The sequence below is a fragment of the Chlorocebus sabaeus genome, chromosome 13, assembly GCF_047675955.1.
Source record: "Chlorocebus sabaeus isolate Y175 chromosome 13, mChlSab1.0.hap1, whole genome shotgun sequence".
Classification (NCBI taxonomy): Eukaryota; Metazoa; Chordata; class Mammalia; order Primates; family Cercopithecidae; genus Chlorocebus; species Chlorocebus sabaeus.
In genome coordinates, this window is record NC_132916.1 from 19,102,171 (window position 1) to 19,125,223 (window position 23,053).

Genomic DNA, 23,053 nt, shown 5'->3' on the forward strand with positions numbered 1-23,053 from the left:
CATCTGAGGTCAGCAGATTGAGACCAGCCTGACTGACATGGTGAAACCCTGTCTCTACTAAAAGTACAAAATTATCCAGGCATAGTGGTGCATGCCAGCAATCACAGCTACTTGGGAGGCTGAGGCAGGAGAATCACTTGAACCCGGGAGGTGGAGGCTGCAGTGAACCGAGATCGTGCCATTGCACTCCAGCCTGGGCAACAAGAGTGAAACTCTGTCTCAAACAAAAATTAAAAATAAAAATAAATAAATCCCTTCTTGCCTAAGCTACTAGGAGTAGCCCCTATTCTGGTACCGTATCCTGTTGCAATTAACAGGAAAGAAAAAACTGAATATTTTTCTGGTACTCAACATTATACTTGAACTCAGTTATACATTTCTATTGGATAATTCTAAAAAGAAGCTGAAAGCTGAACACAGATATTTTGGGGTTTGTTTTGTTGTGTTTGGTTTTTGTGACTCCTCTAGCACCAAGTGATCAAAAAATACTTATGACTGACAGATTGATAAAACCATATGATGGAAGTCACAAAAATGGCTGAGTATCTTCATCACAGTTGCAGGGAGAAGGAATGAATCTGTTGTAGGTTTTCTGGAAGACTCTGAGATGGAAATTTGGATGCAGAAGTGTAGTCGAATTGCACACTCAGGAGCTAAACCTGCAAGAAAGTAAAAGAGCAGGATGGGCAGAGGGAGTGGCTGCCCTGACATGCAGTTGCAACAGAGGCCGGCACCAATCTTATGAGAAAGGAGGGGTTAGGAAGCTGAGATGACCCTTCAGAGTGGTCCTGCATGGAGGGAAAAGGGCCAGGTCTGTGTACCCCTTCACTGGCTAGCCACTGGATGAGAGTTGCCCTTGGAAAGGCTCTGCGACCCAGGATGAGATAGGGCCCTTCATCCAAGGGCAAGACCTTGGAAGGGACCCAGGTGTGGTTTGTCAGAAGCCATTTGCTCTGGGCAGCTGGAGAACAAGTGCTTCAGTCCCACTGAAGGACTGGGGTACACCACGGCATCTGCGGCTGAGCCCAGACAAGCATTCCTCTTTATCATGTGCTTATAGCTTCCTAAATGCCTTGGGAAGACATTCACAGTCCTACAGGAAAACTGGAAAGGTGTGTTCTGAGTATGTAAATGACTTTCAGCATGATAGCAACAACAAAACCCCTCTTCCACTTAGCACTAGTCCAGCTACACATGATTTTCTAATAAAACGTAGTGAGTCTGGAGCCAGAGAGCATGAGTCCAGGCTTTGTCCCTATTTTCAATTTCCAGATCAACAGTGGATGCAATCTCTCCGTTTATATTTATTGGTCATTACCACTTGAGTAGTGCCATTTTTTTATACTACCTCTTCCCTACTTTCTGCTAGGTCAAGAATTAACCACAAGATTAACCAAGGGATTGCAGGGAAAATAGCTTTGTTAAATGGAAAGTTCATGGGACCAGGAGTTAGGAAACCTGGAGTTAATTCATTCTCTCTCTCTCTCTCTCTCTTTCTCTCTCTCTCTCTCTTTTTCTTTCTTTATTTCATAGGAGTAACCATGCCTGCCCTATCAGAATCATTGTGGAGATCAAAAAAATAATGTATGTGAAAACATTGTAGTAAGAGTTATAATACATCTGTAAGCTATTATCATTATTAGTCACCTGCCTCTTTTATAATTACATAAATTATGCATCGAGAATCCATTCAAATCTCTATACAGATAATGGTTAAAAGTTCTGGTCCATAAAGAGAGGAGTATCCAATCCACCAATTCAAACCCCATTCCATCAACTGATTGATTCAGTCAGACATTCACCAAATGCTCACCAACTATGGGCCAAGCACTAGACATATGATGAACAAGCCTACGGGAGGCAGCATGGTTTGGTGTGAATCATGTGAACGTTGAAGTAACACAGTGTAGATTTCTATTTTAGCTTAGGTAGCTGTAACCTTTATTTCTCCAAGTCTCAAGGTTTCTTTGTCCACAAACGAGATGCTACTATGAGAAGTTGTTGTAAATAAGTGTTGGTCTAGCTACACACAAGATGCCATGGAAACCCCCAGTTGGGTTACCTACCCCAGCCTTAGGATATCAGAGAAAACCCTCTTGTGCCTTCAAACTGAGTCTCTTGTGTTATCACTCAGCTTCCATTTATAAGTGACAACATGAGTCTCTCTCTCAGAGGCTGAGATAGTTTTATGCATCTATTTACATGTCACAGACAGTGACCAGAATAATCACCTCAGTAGCAAATATCACTATCACTCAAGTGTATTTGATAGAAGAGTTAGTATTAAATATTTTAAAGCCTTATGTAAAAATCATATCAAACTAGTGCATTTTATTGGACAACATAAAATATACATGGAAATTAGAAGAACAAAATCTAACCTAAAAATTCAAAACTGGCCTGCCAACTCTGGAATGATTGCCACAAAGGGAAATCCAACAACCAATTGGCATTTTAACAAAGAAGCAAATGGCTTTATTAAAAGATTTTCAATTTGTCCAAATGAAAAGCAATGTGTATATGAACTGTATACATGTACAGAATTTATTTTTCCCATTTCATATACCCTTTTCACTAGAAGTCCCTAAAGATCATATTCAAACATTTTTCATATTTCTATGTATCTTAAAGATCACTGTAGATCACTTAAAGACCACTAGAGTCACACAGTGGAAATATTATATAAACATGTATTTGGATAAATGGAATGTAATTTCATGTAATAAACAGAAAGTACAGTACTAACCACTATGGATCATTTTTAGTCTCTTACATAAATCCTGATATATGATTAATGACACTAAATCAAAAATGAAAAAAATATATTTCATGTTTTGAAAATATTATTTAAAATATTTTTGAATAGTGTAGAAAATAAATTTCCCAAGAAACTAAATCAAATTTATTAAAGATTATATTTGGAAAATGAAAACAAAGGGAAAGGACAAAAACAATCTCCACTCTCATATACCCACATCCACCCATAACTGCATTTATGGGTGCATGATTCAGGGTGGAGCAGAACCACTCAAGCTCTGAGAGCCTCCAGGGACCTAGTGAAGTCACTTCCTCCACTCAAGGTGATTTTGGATCCAAAATAGCAGCCACGACTACATCTTTGGAGCATGTGAAAAGGGGTTGGTGGGGAAAACTGCAGGCCTCCCCCAGAGGAAATTCAAGACTGCCTGTCCTGCCTCTGGCCAGCCTGGCGACCTCAGTCAGGGCTGCGCAGGTATGTTTACTCACATGCAAAATGCTACTCATACTGTCCGTGCACATAAAGGAGAAAGCCGGGCAGGGATGTCCGCTCCACAAGCAAAGCCTGGTCACCATCCCTCTGTGTGGTCTGTCATCCAACCAGTAGGTGTCAAATTCATTTCTTTCTTTCAGATTTTTCCTTTTCTTTCATCTTTTTTTTTTTTTTTTTTTGAATCATCCATTCTACATTTATTGGTAGTTTTCCTAAAAGAAGTTCCTCACTATTTTTTCCCATTTTATCACTTATTTTCTGTAGCACTGTGGATTCTCGGATTTTTAGTTATTTAAAGTATAACAATCAGTGCGTTTGTCAAGCTTAAAAAATTAAAAATATTTTAATACAATCTAGGACTTAGTCCGCATTCAAATTTTTACAATTATTGCAAGAATATTTTATGCTTTTTTTAAATTCAAACCAAGATCCAATCTAGTTTCAGCCCTTGCAATTGATTGTTTCAACTCTTTAATTTCTTTTAGTCTAGAAGAAAGAAGCCAATAATTTGCTTATTATGACTTTGACTTTTTTTGTTTTGTTTTTTGAGACAAGGTCTCTCTCTCTCTTGCCCAGGCTGGAGTACAGTGGCACGACCTCGGCTCATTGAAACCTCCGCCTCCTGGGTTCAAGCAATTCTCATGTCTCGGCCTCTTGAGTAGCTGGGATTACAGGCACACGCCACTACACCGAGCTTATTTTTGTATTTTTTGTAGAGATGGGGTTTTGCCATGTTGACCAGGCTGACTTTGACTTTTTGATGACTCACAAATGGGTGGCTGTATATTTTTCATTTTCTCCTAATGTTCGGGTGCACCAGATCTATTTTTTCCCCTTTCCTTTAATTTCATGCTAGAGTTTCTTTTAAGGACAATAAAAAAAAATACATTTTATATGATAGAAATAAGATAAATTGTCCAAAAGAGTAACACATTTTTCTCAGTGAAGAATATGATTCCCTGAAAAACTTGTAAAATAGAAATTTAAATGGAAAACAGAAAGTGACGGGAATTCATAATAAAATCCGGACCTTAAAAAGCTACCATTGCTGTGGGTGTATTGGATATATTGGTGAATAAGACTGTATAGGATTTCTTCATCTTATAAGGTTGGGCTCACAATAAAGCTTTCCAGTTTAAAGGACTGAGGTCAGCCCTGCTGAAACATTAACAATTACCACCAGATGTAATCTGGCAGCAACAGTTAGAACAGGCAAGTTTCTTACAGGACCTGAGACCGATGTAAGTTTGATCCAAATGAATTAGGTATATTGCTTTTGCTTTTTTGAAGAACTCACATAGTTTACACTTGTAAATCTGTCATTTATGGACATTAACTTTTTTTTTTTTTTTTTTTTTTTTTTTTTCTGAGATGTAGTCTCACTCTGTTGCCCAGGCTGAAGTGCAGTGGCACAGTCTTGGCTCACTGCAGCCTCCGTCTCCTGGGTTCAAGTGCTTTTCCTGCTGAGTAGCTGGGATTACAGGCGCGCACCACCACACCTGACTAATTTTTTGTATTTTTAGTAGAAACAGGGTCTCACCATCTTGGCCAGGCTGGTCTCAAACTTCTGACCTCAAATGATATACCCTCCTGGGCCTCCCAAAGTGCTGGGATTACAGGCGTGAACCACCGTGCCCAGCCTAGATATCACCTCTTGATGGCAGGGGTATTTTTCTCCCTATATGCAAGCAATTCCCACCAGCATCATAGAGATTCAGGAAAAGCCGAGTCTATGTAGCAGGAGAAGAGGCATGGCCTTTGAGGCCGGGCCAATGAGTTGTCCATCCTGGTTCCACCACTACCCAACCTCAACCTTGGATAGATAACTCCATGTCTGAGCCCCAGAAAGGTTGTAAAATAAAAATGTCACATCTTCTCTACATGGTTATTATGAGAACTAAATTGGCCAGTAAAGCCCCTGACTTAAAATAGATACCCCCCAATGTTAATCTCCCACTCCCATTTCCCAATCTAACTCATGCAATCTGGTGGAATTCTTCTGGATCCTAAAATGCTAGTAAATGAAATCATAGGCGTTTTTAACGCTGAGCGTTTATCTAAAGCTGACACTTTTGAGATTGTTCTTGCAAGTGATGCATTCTCACTATATCATCAAAGCATAAAATATTCACAAACTGATCAAATCTCAAAGACATGAGGAATCTGTGAAATTGGGAATTGTGTCCCACATCTTAGGGCCACCTCTCTCAAGAGACACAGTGTTCAATGAAGAAGTTGTAAATGGCCTTGTGGGTGCCTATCTTGCCCGGCAGACACATTTTTGAGGCAGGCACAGGTAAAAAAGTGATGCTGATGTGAATGGATCAGTCTTTCAAGACACTTGACGATTTCATAATCAGGAAGAGCAAGGCTGGTCAGGTTCAAGCCTAGCATCTGGGACACCACCTCCCTGAAGTCTGCCAGCTGCAATATCAAACAGAAACTCATTAACTGGGAGAACAAAACGTATCAACTACTGCTGAACCAAATGCAACAAACAAAACACCTGTAGAAAACCCAGGTTTGCATGAGGGAGGGAAATTATCTACCCTCTCCTAGTTCTCTCACTTATAAAATACCAGATTCCAGATAAGTCCCACAGCTGCCAACCTTCAGAGATTTCACAATCACTTTTCTGATGAGCCAACTGATGTGGTATTGGCTACTAAGTCAAGAATCCAAGTTAAGTAACCATGAATGAGACCCAGACCTCACTAAGTCTTCATTTTCTCATCTTCAGGTTGGGATTAACCATACACCTACCTCAGAGGGCTGCTCTGAAATTCAGATCACATGAAATGGTGACTATGTGTGTGCTCTGCATACTAGGAAGGACTAAACAAATGTTGGTGGGGTTGTGTCAATGGATGGTAAACATGCTTTGGGATTTTAGCTGGCTGATAACCTCTTACACTAAAAAAAAAAATAATAATAACAAATAGCAAGAAAGTATAAGTTAATGAAAACAGGAGGACTTCTAAATTACTATCAAGTCACATCACACAGATTGCCATTTCACAAGCCATATTCCATGGGACTACTCTGGGACTTCTATTTCTCCATTGAAAGAAAAGTGGGGGGCTGGGGACAATGGTTGAAATATGCCTCATAGCCCTTCAAATTCTCATAGGCTGGTTTCTGTGGTTCCAGGTTAATGCAAAAGCAGATAAATCAGGGCATCTGGCCAACACCTCATTAAAGGCACCCTCCATGTTAGAAAACGGATGATCCAACCTGAGTACAGTTACATCCAAGAGAATGCCACCCAAACAGTCCCACCCCAGGCTCATTTGCTCTGCAACCTCCTTCCCTTGCAGAGTCCAACTTGGGAAGGGTTTTAGTTGTTACAGTTTGAATTTTATGACACCTCAAAATTCTTATGTTGAAATCTAATGACCAATGTGAAGATATTAGGAGGTGGGGCCTTTGGTGGGTGATTAGATCATGAGGGTGGAGCCCTCATGAATAAGATTAGTGCCCTTATAAAAGAGGCCCGGGAGAGCTGCCCTGCTCCTTCCACCACGTGAGGACACAGCAAGAAGGGGCTGACTCTGAACCAGGAAGCTGTGCTCACCAGACACCTTGACCTTGGACTTCTCAGCCTCCAGAACTGTGAGAAAGAGATTTCTGTTATTTATAACCTACCCAGTAGATAGTACTTTGTTACAGCAGCCTGAAAGGACTAAGCTACCAACCTAGTCTCACTGATGAAAAAGTTTCTCTCAGACTTCTACCCTTTCCAATGTGGCCAAAGCTTTTCATTCCAAAGAAGTTTCCTTTCTGAGAACACTCAATGTGATGTCTGGCTTTCCCCATCTCTGCCTGACACATGAACCAAAACAGAGGCAGCCAAAGCAGGGGGAAAAAAACCTAGGATCAGAGTCCACTCTATGCCCTTTTGAGCTTCAAAAGGAGAAACAGACAAAAGCCAAAAGCAATGGAGGTCAAGCTGCCCGGTACATGTTTCTTTATGCCTGACCTCCTGATGGACTCACTAGATAAAATGCTCCTCCTTGTAGCCAGCAAGCAAATGAGTACTTTTTTATGGCTTACATCTGTGCCTGGTCGGCCATCAAGACTGGGTGCCACTGTTTGAGATTTGTGGCTGTTTCCTGCGACTGATCTCTGCTACAGATAAGGCATGCCTCCTGAGGCCGAAGCCCTGGTTAACATTAAGAGCTCTGTGATGATGCAAACTTCAGAGGTGATCACCTAACAGAACAGAAACCTCCCCAGAACCAGAACCTGTTTTTTCACCGAAACCCTTCCGCTGCTTGACTAAGAATGTCTTTTCCTTTCCTACAATGTGTGCCATGAAACGTGAACAATTTTTCTTAGCGGAGTGAATCATAATGGTTACTTGAATGCCAAAAGATGCTGGAGGGGCAGGTGGATATGTTGAAAAGATACAGAAAGCTTTGTAAATTTCTTTTGAATAAATATGTGACTAGCTCTCGCTTCGGGAGCACATGTGTTAACACTGGAACAATACAGAGAAGATTAGCACAGCCCTCGCGAAATGATGAAATACAAATTCATGAAACAGTCCATAGTTTTTAAAAAAGAAATGCATGAATAATTATTAATATCCAGCTCTTGAATTGTCCTGTCATTTCCTAAACAAGGTTTCATCACCAGATTTAGACCCACCTGCTTTTCTCTCTTTTCTGCTTCTTCCAGAGATTTTTTTAGTGTCTTCATTTCACTGGTTACCACTTCTATCATGTTTCTGGCCCTTTCTTTATTCTCCTTAGCCTCATGTTCTGTGGTATCCAGTTCTGACTTGACAGACATGAGCTTTTTCTCAGCTTCCTCCTTCATCTTCTCCAGCTGGTCTCTGGATTTGTTTAGATCTTCAATGGCTTTAGTCTGTTCCAAAGTTTTAATCTAGGAAGTCAAGAGAATGCTGATAACTCCTTTTGTATTTATTTAGGAAAACTGTATAAACATGACATATCAGAAGTCAATGGAATTTGCTTCATACCTTTTTTATGAATAAAGAATGGAGTTCATCTCAAACAGTCACAGATTTTGCCAAGCCTATGTGCTGGACAAACATGTCTTAAGACAGTTACAGCTAAAAACAACATATTAGAGTACACTTATTTGAAAAATCAATGAGATAAAACTGTAGACAGCATAATTCTGGGGTCAGATTTTAAAATTAAGGCTGCTGGTATGTGCACATACACTCTATGAGCTCCATAAGCAAAAGCAGCTTCAACTTTCTGCCCCGACCAACGGGACATTGCTGGTATATAAACATCAGGGAGAGCGAAATGTCCCCTCTTCTAAGGCTCTACACCTCAGCAAGTCTTCACAACTGCTGTGAGGAAAATATAGATGGGCAGTTTTTCAGAAGCGTTTCTAACTTTACCAGTGAGTCTGGGAGGTGAACAGCTGCAACTGTGGGGAGGAGTGGTGTCTTCCTCTGAGAAGCTGTCCCAAGATCTTCAAGCCAAAACACACAGTATGCTGGAGGGTGAGGCACATTCTCTGTGTTAGCTTATTATTTAAGATTAGGCCAGAGTTGCTTACAAAAAGAATTTAAGGCCAGGCGTGGTGGCTCATGCCTGTTATACCAGCACTTTGGGAGGCCGAGGCAGCCAGGTTACCTGAGGTCAGGAGTTCAAGATCAGCCTGGCCAACATGGTGAAACCCCATCTCTGCTAAAAAAAAAAAAAAAAAAACAATACAAAAATTAGCCAGGCATGCTGGCAAGCACCTGTAATCCCAGCTACTCAGGAGGTTGAGGCAGGAGAATTGCTTGAACCCAGGAGGCAGAGGTTGCAGTGAGTCAAGATTGTGCAATTGCACTCCAGCCTGGGCAACAGAGTGAGACTCGGTCTCAAAAAAAAAAAAAAAAAAAAAAAATGAAATTCTGACATATACTACAACATGGATGAGCCTTGAAAATACGCTAAGTGAAATAAGCCAGACACAACAGGGCTAATATTGTATAATTCCACTTATATGAAGTACAGAGGATAGGCTAATTCATAGAAATTGTATGCAAGATAGAAGTCACCAGGGACTGGGGAAGAGGCAAAATGAGAGCTATTGTCTGATGGGCACAAAGTTTCAGTTTGAGACTATGGAAAAAATTCTGGAAGTGGATAGTGATAATGGTTGTACAACATTGAAAAGTACTTAACACCACTGAATTGTATACTTAGTAATGTTAAAGTGATATATATTATGTTATTTTTATTTTAGCACAATAAAAAAAGAATTTGAAGCAACTTCACACAGACACAAATTGTTTTGACTAATCATTAAAAACAATACAAATGAGCTACAATTTAGTATCCACTAGGTTGGCTAAAATAAAAAAGACAGACAATCACAAGTGGTTGCAAGGATGTGAGGAAACTAGAACTCTCATACACTACTGGTGGGAATGTAAAATGGTGTGGCTACTGTGGAAAATAGTTTGCCAGTTTTTAAAATATTAAACATAGAATTACCACATGACCCAGCAATTCCATTCTTAGGCGTATGGGCAAGAGAACTGAAAATTTATGCCCACACACAAACTGTACACAAATGTTCATAGAAGCATTATTCATAATCACCAAAAAGTAGAAACAACCCAAATGCCATCAGCTGGCGAATGGAAGAACAAAATCTAGTATAGCCATACAATGGACTATCATTCAGCAGTGAAAAAGAATAGAGTACTGTGACATGCTACCACATGGGTAAACCTTGAAAACATCATGCTAAGGGAAAGAAGCCAATTGCAAAAAAGAACACATATTCTATTATCCCATTTACATGAAAGATCCAGAAAAGGCCAGGGGCTAGTGGGAGGGCAGAATGGGGAGCAACCATTTATGGGTACAGGGTTTCTCTTGGAGGTGATGAAAATGCTCTGAAACATGATAGTGGTGCCATTTGCTATATGCACATATACTAAAAATCACTAAATTGTACACGTTTTTGAGACAGGGACTTGCTCTGTCACCCAGGCTAGAGTGCAGTGGCATAATCTCAGCTCACTGCAGCCTCTGCTTTCTGGTTTTGAGCAATTCTTGTGCCATAGCTTCCCCAGTAACTGTGATTACAGGTGTGCGCTACCATGCCCAGCTAATTTTTGTATTTTTAGTAGAGACATGATTTTGCCATGCTGGCCAGGCTGATCTTGAACCGCTGGCCCCAAGTATCCTCTCACCTTAGCCTCCCAAACTGTTGGGAATACAGGTGTGAGCCACTGCACCCTGCCTAAATTGTACACTTTTAAAAAGGGAATTTTATGATATATCAACTGTATCTTGATAAAGCTGTTATTTGAGAGTGCATTTACAAGGAAGCTCTTTAAAAGGATCAAAATAAATTAACTTGAAATAAATAAATAAACGTATCAGTAGGGAATGAATAGACAAAGAGCAAACAAAGACCAGTACAGCTCTGAATTTAGTTCTGCGCTTCCTGACAATTGAGACAAAGTGTTCAGGTATATTCTCAAAGAAAAAGCATTATTTCATGTTTTTGTTTTGTAGTTAAATCATTTTAAAAAAAAAGGTAAGAAAGTAACAGAATAAAAGATATCAAATAATAAGTATTTGCTGTCTTCTTCCTTCCCTCCCAACCCTTCTTTCCTAAGAAGAAAAGATGTTTTATTGATGCATCTACTTTTTTTTTTTTTTTTTTTTTTTTTGAGATGGGGTCTCCCTCTGTCGCCCAGGCTGGAGTGCAGTGGCACGATCTCCGCTCACTGCAAGCTCCACCACCTCCCGGGTTCACGCCATTCTCCTGCCTCAGCCTCCCTAGAAGCTGGGACTACAGGCGCCCGCCACCACGCCCGGCTAATTTTTGTATTTTCAGTAGAGACGGGGTTTCACCGTGTTCGCCAGGATGGTCTTGATCTCCTGACCTCATGATCCACCCACCTCAGCCTCCCAAAGTGCTGGGATTACAGGCGTGAGCCACCACGCCCGGCGCATCTACTTTTATCTAATTGCTTCTAGGGTAGAATTTGGGTAAAGGGGGAGGTTGTCAGGAAGGAAGCAAGCCAGGGAGGCTAAATTGACCTACATGGTAAAGAGCTGAGAGAGAAGTAGGGAGAAAGATGAAGAATTCTGTGCTAACTAGGCTGCAGGAAAGCCTTCTTGAAGAAACCTAGAATCATGCAAGAGGGAACTGTGAGAAGGCATTGGTGTTGTGCAGCAATGTAATGAGAGAGAAAGGGGAATGAGAATGTTGCTGCCCCTGATGAATGAAATCTCTTTGTGTGTTTTTACTGATGATAATAAAACTAACAACTGTCATTTAGTTGCTCAACTCCTGATTATGTATTGCTGAAGGGCTTTGAGATGACTGTGATTTATGTTGGTGACATTTGGAGACTACTGTCACAGATTGAAATCTCTCCCTAGGGTTGGGCTTAGAGTGCATCTTCACTGTGGCTGAGTATCTGAATCATGGCACAAGTGAGCCTGTTCTACACTCCGAAGGCTCTCATTATCCCACTAGAAAGTCTGAGAAATGGGAGCAACTGTTCTAAGATTAGGACATGATCTAGAAGAGATGTGACTGCTTGGGATATAGATGTCCAGATGGAAAAAAAATCAGATTTATTTATACCATTTTGTGTGACATCACTAAATTGAGGAATCTTGAGTCAAATACCTGCTGAACTCATAAACCAGAAACCAGTTTTGGCCGGGCGTGGTGGCTCACACCTGTAATCCCAGCACTTTGGGAGGCCGAGGTGGGTGGATCATGAGGTCAGGAGTCCGAGACCAGCCTGGCCAAGATAGTGAAACTCCGTCTCTACTAAAAATGCAAAAATTAGCCGGGCGTGGTGGCAGGCACCTGTAATCCCAGCTACTCTGGAGGCTGAGGCAGGAGAATCACTTGAACACAGGAGGCGGAGGTTGCAGTGAGCGGAGACCACACCACTGCACTCCAGCCTGGGTGACAGAGTGACATTCCATCTCCAAAAAAAAAAAAAAAAAAAAACGGTTTTGACCTACTATAACCCATAGAACTTCTTAAGGCACAAAACTTCTTTTGCTATAGTCTGAATGTTTGCGTCCTCCTAAATTCATATGTTGAAATTCTAACCACCACAGTGATGATACTAAGAAGTGGGACCTCTTCTTAATATCAACTTAATATCTTCTTAATAACAACATGGGAAGGCGATCAGGTTATGAAGGCAGAGCCATCACGAATGGGATTAGCGATCAGGTTATGAAGGCAGAGCCATCACGAATGGGATTAGCGATCAGGTTATGAAGGCAGAGCCATCACGAATGGGATTAGCGATCAGGTTATGAAGGCAGAGCCATCACGAATGGGATTAGCGATCAGGTTATGAAGGCAGAGCCATCACGAATGGGATTAGCGATCAGGTTATGAAGGCAGAGCCATCACGAATGGGATTAGTGCTTTTATAGAAGAGGCCCCAGAGAGCTGCCTCACCCCTTCTACCATGTGAAGACACAGCAAGAAGGCATCATCTACGAACAAGGAAGCATGCTCTCCCCAGACATCAAATCTGCTGGCATCTTGATTTTTAGCTTCCCAGCCTCTAGAACTGTAAGAAATTTCTGTTGTGTATAAGCCACCCCATTTATGGTATTTTGTTATAGCAACCTTAATAGACTAAGATAACTTTCTTTCTTTTTTTTTTTCAGATGGGGTTTCATTCTTGTCACCCAGACTGGAGTGCAGTGGCACAGTCTCAGCTCACTGCAACTTCCGCCTCCCGGGTTCAAGCAATTCTCCTGCCTCAGCCTCCAGAGTAGCTGGGACTACAGATGCATGCCACCACTCCCAGCTAATTTTTGTATTTTTAGTAGAGACAGGGTTTCACCATGTTGGCCAGGATGTTCTCAATCTCCTGACCTTGTGGTCTGCCCACCTCAACCTCCCAAAGCGCTGAGAGACTAAGACACCTTTCTAGACAGAGAGGAGGTCGATGGCAGACATTCTCAGACAGGTTTGTAGTTATTGACCTGGCTCCATCCAAAGGAGATTAAATCCCTTGGAAATTGGCAGCTTCTATGAAGCTTACAATCAAGAAGGCATAAGAACAACTGCTGCAGCTTCAGAACTATGTAGAAAATAAAATGTCAACAGCTGGGAGAAAAAATTCTAAGTGAGCAACAGAGTCAATGAAACCAGTAGAGCAGACACCTGAGACAGGGAAATAGCACCCACTAAGTGCAGGTCTACACGGGCCGACCTTGCAGACCATTTATGGATCTCAAGTTATCAAAACGCTTATTTGATTACGAACTGCATAGTAGATACCAATACATCAGAGCATTGTCTCCATGGTAATGCCTACGTGTGCTGATTGTATTGTGGTCATGTAAAAGAATGCCCTTGTTCTTAAGTGATACGTGGGAAAATATTTGGGGGGTGAAGTGTCATGATGTTTGCTACTTACTCTCACATGCTTTGGCAAAAATAAAACATCTATCTCTCTCTCTCCAAGCAAAATATAGTAATCAGTAAAATATGAACAATCTATGTGAAGGGTAAAAGAGTATCCATTATACTATTCCTGCCATTTTCTACAGATTAGAAAGTTTTCAAAACAATTGAATATTTTCAAAACAAGAAGTTGGGAAAGGGAAAGTATTGATCATGGATGCTACTAGTAGAATTTTTTAAATATATATATATATACACACACACACATATTTATAAGTTACATAAGCACATTGCTCAAAATAATATATTCTGTAGACCATTAAACATTTTACAAAATGGGGACATTACATTGATTAAGTAAATATCAATTTTTAAAACAAAGTGATCTCCCTTTAAAACAAAGAAATTCCTTTCACAGACAAACTATCTCACTGCTACAAAGAAAATATGTGGCAAATGGTAAGTTGCTGGGATTGGTATGTTGAATTTTAAACCTTGTATCTATAAAAGAACAGATACATTCAGCCTGTCTGTTCAGATTGGGAAAACATTTCCAGTGAGCTATCTACCAAAGGTGATGGAACACAGCTTGGAGGTCTAGAAGCTCATGAATCAAGTCCTAATGAGAAGAATTTGTTGCCAAGAATCTCTAAAAAATATGAGACTTTATCAGAATCCTCAGGGCTGCCTGAATCTTTGTTCCCAGGAAGCAAGAACAAGTAATGCAGCTCTGAGCCAAGCCACCAGGGCAGAACAGGGAGCCAACGGTGGCGAAGAAAGCCTCAAACCCAACAACAGATTCCTGAGAGTGGAGTGGGACTAAGTTGGTTTCTTAATCTTCCTAAGGGAACTCCTCAGACCCAGCTCAGAGTTCAGCGAGAGACTGTGCCCCTAATTCTCTTCCAGTGGGACAGAACTGGTCATAAACAAGATTGATGTGCCGCTCAGACTTTAGCAAGGGCAGAGAAGGTTCCAAGTGTGCTTCGCTGTCATAAACACTGTATCTATTGTCTGCTTCCTTAAAGAAAAGAAGTTTAAAATCCGGTGAACAATTATCTCATGTTGTAAGGGCCAAAGGCCCAGAAAGGGAAGATGACTAAATTTAATTTTTGATGTGTTGGCTTCCTGAGAGGATCTAAATTCTCCAGCTGGAAGGTTTCAGGAAGCTGCACTGAAAACACCACCCAGTAGGAGCCAGGAAGTGAGCACAGGCTCTCTCAATGGGATAGGACAGCAAAGTGGGAGAGTCTTTTGATGGCCCAAATAGATACTGTGTCCCTCTTTGAAAAGGACACAAAAATTTAACTAAGTAGAAAACATCATCAAGATGGCTAACTAAAGGCAACCAACACTTATCTCTACCACAAAGAAGGACCAAAACAACAAATAACCACACATCAAACAGTGTCTAGGGAGGAACACTGGAATTCAGCAAGGAAGTGACAAAGACCTTCTGAGATGCAAAATCTCAAGAGGGCAGCATAGAAAGGAAAACAAAGCAGTCAGCCAGGATCAGCTTGGAGCAAAGAGAGACTTCCCATTGCAGGAAAAAGGGAAGTGGGAGATCCTGGGCAGTCCACATGCACACCACGGACACCTATAAACTTAGCTACCGGAGACCTCAGCCCTTACAGGACACAAGCCCAGTATAGGCAGCTGCCCGGAGTCCATGTGACCTCATTATTCCAGAGAGGAAACTTATGCTGAGGCAAACTCACTTTCTGAGACTGAAAGTGCATGTTCCCCAGAGCCCGACAGCCACCTACTCATGGCCTTCTGCCATGACCACTGGCAATCCGCCCCCACTTTCAGTGGTAGGACCACCTCATCCCTGCATGTGTCACCAGAGGCCCAAGGACCAGCCTGCCAAGCATCTCCATCCCCAGCAAAGCCACACCACAGCCTCCACAAAACACCACACCCTGAAGTAGTCACAGATACTGCTAACACTGATTACAGCTAAAGAAATCATACAGAGACTACACAACTGTACCCTCCCAGAACCAAAGCCAAAACACTCTACCCAATCAACAATATAGGCCATATCTACAGGAAAAAGTCTTTCCCTACCAAAGCGGCTTCATAAAATTGGAAGAAGTGCTTGTTTCAACAGATGTACAGATATAAACATAGGGATACAAGACACATGAAAAAAGCAAGTACACCTCCACAGGAACACAATAAAACTTCAGTAACAAATCTCAAAGAAAAGGATCTCTATGAAATGCTTGACAAAGAATTCAAATAATGATCTTAAGGAAACTCAATGAAATAAAAGAGAACACAGATAATTCAATGATCTGAATAAGAAAGTCAGCAAAGAGATAAATATTTAAAAAAAGAACCAAGGTTAAATCTTGGAACTGAAGAATTCAATTAATAAAATTAAAAATATTATTGAGAGCTTCAACAATAGACTAGATCATGCAGAAGAAATAATTTCTAAACCTGAAAACACGTCTCTTGAAATAACCCAGCCAAAAAAGAAAAAATAATGAAGAAACTCTATGTGGCATAGGAGCACCATTAAGTGAACAAATATTTGCATTATTGGAAGTTACAGAAGAAAAAGAGATGGAAAATGCATTAAAATCCTGTTTAATGAAATACTAGTTGAAAATGTCCCAAATCTTATGAGAGATATGGACAGACAGAGACAGGAAGCTCAAAGATCCCCAAATAGAGTCAGCCTAAAAAGGTCCTCTTTCAGGCACATTAAAGTCTAAAAGTCAAAAGTCAAAGACTAAAAGAGAATTCTAAAAACAGCAAAAGAAAAGCATAAAGTCACATAGAAGTGAATTTCCATCAGATTAACAGTGGATTTCTCAAGAGAAATGTTACAGGTTAGGAGAAAATGGGAGTCAAATTGCTAAAAGGAAAAAAAATGCCTATCAACAATACACAGCCAACAAAGTTATGCTTCAAACAAGAAAGAGAAACAAGTTTTTCCCAGACAAGCGCAAACTGAGGGAACTCATCACCATTAGATAAGTCCAAGAAGAAATGTTTAAGAATCCTACATCTAGAAGCAAAAAGATTATATTTACCAGAATGAAAACACATGAAAGTTATAACTCACTATTAAAGCAGATACACAAATGGGAAAGAGAAAGGCATCAAATGTTATCACTACAAAAATCACCAAACTGCAAACTGCAAAGATAAACAATAAGAGAGGAATAAAGGAATAAATGATATATTAAAAAAACAGAAAACAATTACCAAAATGAAAGGCCTAAGTCCTCACTTATGAATAGCAACTTTGAATGTAAATGGTTTAAATTTCTGAATTAAAAAATATAGACTGAAAATACATTTATGTCCAAGGTCAACCCCTGTAGACCCACTTAGTAGGGGGCATTTTTCTGTCTCAAGTACCTGCTCTATTGATGCCATCGCAAACAAACAACAAAATGGTAATAACAAGTTCTTACTGATGAGTAATAACATTGAATGTAAATGGTCTAAGCTCTCCAATTAGTGGCTAAATTGATTTTTTTAAAAACTCAACTATATGTTGCCTATAAGAAATTCACTTCACCTGTAAAGACACACATAGACGGAATGTGAAGAGATGGAAAAAGATAATTTAAGCAAACAAAAGCCAAAATCAAGCAGAACTAGCTATACTTACAGAAAACAAGCTAGATTTTAAGTAAGCAAAAGATGAAAACGGTGATTATATAATGATAAAAAGAGCAATTCAACAAGAGGATGTAACACTTGTAAGTATATACGTATCCAACACATCCAGATACATAAAGCAAATATTGTTAGAGATAACGAGAGATAAATTCCATTATAAAAATAGTTGAGGTCACACTTGGTATTGGACAGATCCTGTAGACAGAAAATCAACAAAGAAGCCTTGGACATAAACTATACTATGGAACAATTTGACCTAATAAACATTTACAGAATATTTCACTCAACTACTGCAAAATACATGCTCTTTTCATCAGCACATGGAACATTCTCCAGGATAAACCATACGTTAGACCACAAAAAAAGTCTCAACAAATTTTTTAAAAATAGAAATCATATCAAGTATCTTTTAAGACCACAGTGGACTAAAATGAGAAATCAATCACAAGAGAAACTTTGGAAATTCTACAGATACATGGAAATTAAACAACATGCACCTGAATGACAAATGTGGTCAAGGAAGAAATTAAGAAGAAAATCCAAAAAATTCTTGAAACAAATGAAAATAGAAGCACAACATATTAAAACCGGTGAAATACAGCAAAAGCAATACTAAGAGAAAAGTTTATAGCAATAAATGCCTACATCAAAAAGATAAAAAGGTTTTTTGTTTCAAAATGGTGGCATAGGCCAGACGCAGTGACTTACGCCTGTAATCCCAACAACTTGGGCAGCACAGGTGAGTGGATCACCTGAGGCCAGGAGTTCGAGACCATGCTGGCCAAAATGCTGAAACCCCATCTCTACTAAAAATACAGAAGTTAGCCGGGGGTGATGGCACATGCCTGTAATCCCAGCTACTTGGGAGGCTGAGGCAGGAGAACCACTTGAACCCAGGAGGCAGAGGTTGCAGTGAGCCGAGATCACGCCATTGCACTCCCACCTGGGCAACAGAGTGAGACTCTGTCTCAAAAAAAAAAAAACTGCGGCATAGAAGCAAGCTGGTGGCACTGCTCCCCCAAACCCCAAGATACACAAAAACAAAAACAAATATGCAGCACCAAGATTATCACCATCTATAGCCCAAAACTCAAATATAAGGATGAGACAGTTCCTGGGGCCAGAGAGAAGTGAAAAAACTCTAAACAGAGTGTAAGAAAATCAGACTTCCATAGCCACAATGCCTCTCCCCACAGTCTTCCCAGCACCACAAGGATAGGAAACCTTCCCAGACTCATGGTTTCTATAATGGAAAAAGTTAAGATCGAGGTGAACAACCAACTTCCCCAACATCTTAAGTTCCCTAGTAAGAGGCCAGTTCCTGCCTCAACCCACAGAAAGCATCTACTTTGAGTAGCTGAAGGGAAAAATATATCTGAGGACAGCCAGAGACAAACAGGGGAGACAGCTCTTTAACTTGACCAAAGGAAATGCCAAAACAGAGTGCTATGTTGTTCAACAGGACCACACTGTAGGACGTATGTTCCATACATCTCCTGGGCACGAACTCTAGCTAGCCTCCCACACTGCCAGAATATCCCCTTTGGGACATTTCCCATTTGGGACAGGCAACGCTCCAATCATTTACTGAAGCTGAGGCAAACACAGGCTTGAGGCATCATCAATCTATGTATCAATACTATTCTACCATAATAAAGCATGAAATCCTGTCATTCACAGCAACATGGATGAGTCTAGAGGATGTTATGTAAAGTGAAATAAGCCAGGCACAGAAAGAGAAATACCACATATTCTCACTCATATGTAAAAGCTAAAAAAGTTGAGTGCATAGATGCAGAGAGTAGAATTGTGGTTACTAGAGGCTGGGAAGGGTGGGGCAGGGTTTAGGGAAAGGTTGATTAATGGATACAGAATTACAGCTGGATAAAAGGAATACGTTTTAGCGTTCTAAAGCACTGTAGGGTGATTCTAGTTAACAATTTATTGTACATTTTCAAATAGCTAGAAGATTTTGAATGTTTCCAACAAAAATAAATGATAAATATTTGAGGCGATGGATACACTAATTACCTTGATTTCTTCATTATACATTGTATACATGCATCAAAATATCACTCCGTATCCCAAAAATATGTACAGTTGTTATGTGCGAACTAAAAATGAAAGAAAAAGGTGTAACTAAGCAGGAATGTAGCAGAAATCAAAGATGGATGTTCAGCGCTTCAACCCCTTACCTACCACAGGAGCGTGTGTCGAAATCAGGGTAATTAGCTTTATTCATCACCTCAAACATTTACCATTTCTTTGTGTTGGAAACATTCAAAATCCTCTTTTCTAGCTATTTGAAGATACACAATAAAGTATTGTTAACTATAGTCATCCGATACTGCTATAGAACAGCTGTAATTTTGTAGCCGTTAACCGAGGAACCTTTCTCAGTTCCTAATAAGGACACACCCTTCCATTCCTTCACCATCTGACCCCTAGGAGCATGCCTCTTGCTGGAGATCTGCTTGCTGTACATGTTCAGAAGTGGGAAGAGCTCAAAGCAGTCCCAGAAATCCAGTGGATCTACATCATCAGAGCTGAGTACGAGATGGGAGCTCAGGAGGAAAAAATTAAGGAAGGCTATACTCATTGGGTTGGAGAAAGTTCTGGAGTGGGGAAGGAATGTGGGGAGAGGTTGTCTTGTCTGGGAGATATAAAGAGAGTTAGAAAGTTGGAGAGAACTTCACAGGTGGCTGAAGAACGTTAATCCCTTTTGGTGTTTCCTTGAAAGACGGCAATGAAGAGAATGAACTTTCCACTAGTTTTTGGCTGTCTGACTGCTGATCTTTGGCCACAGCTCCCTACTAAGGTTGGGCCACATGATACAGGCTGATAGCTGATGGCTCTCCACCAAATAGCTATTCTTACTTTCTTTCTTACTGTACCGAATAAAGACCCATTTCTCAGACTGACTTCATTTAAATGAGGTCCAGGGACTAAGTTGGACCTCATTTCTGGCCAATGGAGACATAAGAAGTGCTGTATCATTCCTGGAAAGCAGCACACAAGGTGTCCTTCCACCCTTCCTCCTTTCTGATGACTAGAGTGAAGCTGGAGCCCCAGCAGCTAGCTTGGCCTAGAAGATGGCATTGAGGACTAAAGCTATTGCTAGGATACTGAAGCAGAAGGTTGAAAACTGAGGTTGCCAGGTGCTTCTTTCCAGTGAGAAGGGAGTAAACGCCTCTCCTCTCTAAGCCACTGATATTACAGGGTGTTTCAATATATTGAACTGAAACTAATGATAACTGATACAGGCCATAAAGCACCTAGCATGATGTGAATTATGCAAAGCACTTTCTTCATCCTCTGCCATTCTGCCACATGATTTCAGTACTTGGCATTTGGATTTGTGTATAAAGCTATATTTGTGCCAATGAGTAGTTATCCTGGGCTACAGAGAAAACGGTAAAGGTAGAGTTAACATATAAATGTGTTCATTCAAAGTGAAGGCCAAACTATGTCATGGCATAGGCACAAATCAAGTATCTGCAGTATTAAAATAAAACACATGGTACAATAACTCCTATACCATTAGGGAAAATAAACTTTAGACATGCCAAACTCAAAAGAACTTGTATCATGAGCAGTTGGTACCACACATTCTTATTAATGGATGTATTAGCCCATTTTCACATGCTATAAAGAAATACCTGACTGGGCACAGTGGCTCATGCCTGTAATCCCAGCACTTTGGGAGGCCGAGGCGGGTGGATCACCTGAAGTCAGGAGTTCACAACCAACCTGGCCAACATGGTGAAACCCCATCTCTACTAAAAATACAAAAAATTAGCCAGGCATGATGGCACACACCTGTAATCCCAACTACTCAGGAGGCTGAGGCAGAAGAATCACTTGAACCCGGGAGGCAGAGGTTGCAGTGAGCCGAGATTGCACCATTGCACTCCAGCCTGAGTGACAGAGCAAAACTCCATCTTAAAAAAAAGAAAAAGAAAAAAGAAATACCCGAGACTGGGTAATTTATAATGGAAATAAATGTAATTGACTCACAGTTCTGCATCGCTGAGGAGACCTCAGGAAACTTACAGTCATGGTGGAAGGGGAAGCAGGCATGTCTTACATAGTGGCAGGCAAGAGTGACAGCATGTGAAGAAGGAACTGTCAAACACTTATAAAACAATCAAATCTCATGAGAACTCACTCACTATCATGAGAACAACATGGGGAAAACCGCTCCCGTGATCTAATCACCTCCCTGCCTCAACACATGGGGATTACAATTCAAGATGGCATTTGGGTAGGGACACAGAGTCAAACTATATCAATGGTGATTTTAGTAAAATAATCTATCACATAAAATTAATATCCCTAATTTTTTAAATTCTATTTTATCCTTTGTTTTGATTTCTAAACTGTTATGGATTTCATAATATTAAGAAATATAATAAGATTAAGAAATTTCTATATAGTTTTAAGTTTGTACACATGTAAATAATATTATAATAAAATTATTTTAACTCAACACAGGTAGAGAAATTCGTGAAAAAAACATTTTTCTGCAAAAAGGATTTCTGTAATACCTATGTTTGACTGCCAAATTAAAATGTAATAGTATCTGGAAAGGTCTACTTTTTCTTGGTCTAGAATTCAGGAGTAAATTTACAGCATGGGTCTTAAAACAGAAGATTTGTATAACCTAGGCATCAAGGTCTTCAATCATGGTTTTGAAACAGACATAGAAATGAGTACAGGCCGCGTGCAGTGTCACCCCTGTAATCCCAGCATTTTGGGAGGCCGAGGAAGGCGGATCACGAGGTCAGGAGATCGAGACCATCCTGGCTAACCTGGTGAAACCCCGTCTCTACTAAAAATACAAAAAATACAAAAACTTAGCCAGGCGTGGTGGTGGGCACCTGTAGTCCCAGTTACTCAGGAGGCTGAGGCAGGAGAATGGCGTGAATCCAGGAGGCGGAGCTTGCAATGAGCCAAGATAGCACCACTGCACTCCAGCCTGGGCAAAAGAGTGAGACTCTGTCTCAAAAAAAAAAGAAAGAAAGAAACAAGTACAAAAGCTTTCACCCAAAAGTTCATAGCAGCCTTGGTCAGAATAGCCAAAAGTGGAAACAATCTAAATGCTCATCAAATGCTGAATGGACAGCCAAAATGTGGTATATCCATACAATGAAATATTCCTCATCCATAAAAAGGAATTATGATGGTTAATTTTGTGTATCAATTTGGCTGGGCAATCATGCCCAGATATTTGGTCAAATATTTAAATGGATAGACTTTGCATAAAGCAGAGTGCCCTCCATAATGTGGGTAAGCTTCATCCAATCAGTTGAAGGCATAAGCAGAACGAGACAATGAGCTTCCCTGAACACAAGGAAAATCTGCCAGGCTTCATATTTTTACTACCACATCAGCTCTACCTGGGTCTCCAGTCTGTCAGCCCATCCTGCTAGTCTCCATAATTGTGTGAGCCAATTCTTTAAAATAAATCTCTCCATGTAGATAGATAGATGATTGATTGATTGATGTAGATATTTATATTAGATATTTATATCTACATATATCCGTCTGCATACACACACACACACACACACACCTCCTATTGCTTCTGTTTTTCTGGAGAACCCTGACCAATACAGGAATGAAGTACTGATCCATGGTACAACATGGGATGAACCTTGAAAATACTAAGTATATTCATACTAAGTAAAAGAAGTGATATGGTTTGGCTGTGTCACCACCCAAATCCCATCTTGAATTGTAGCTCCCATAATTCCCATATGTTGTGGG

At 40.4% G+C, this 23,053-nt stretch overlaps 1 protein-coding gene and 1 non-coding gene across 2 annotated transcripts in view; one reads left to right on the forward strand and one right to left on the reverse strand.

Moving 5' to 3' along the window:
- Positions 1–2,314: 2,314 nt before the first annotated feature.
- CCDC170 (coiled-coil domain containing 170) overlaps positions 2,315–23,053 on the reverse strand; it is a 132,813-nt gene continuing 112,074 nt past the window's right edge. The window contains exons 10-11 of the mRNA XM_008007584.3: positions 7,901–8,137; positions 2,315–5,674 (exon numbers count right to left, since the gene is read on the reverse strand). Coding sequence (XP_008005775.1) covers positions 5,474–5,674; positions 7,901–8,137 — 438 coding nt within the window. The 3' untranslated portion in view covers positions 2,315–5,473. The remainder of the gene's footprint in view (positions 5,675–7,900; positions 8,138–23,053) is intronic.
- Positions 7,701–7,807, forward strand: LOC119625425 (U6 spliceosomal RNA). The gene has a single exon (XR_005241629.1). It is a non-coding gene; the product is annotated as a U6 spliceosomal RNA (small nuclear RNA).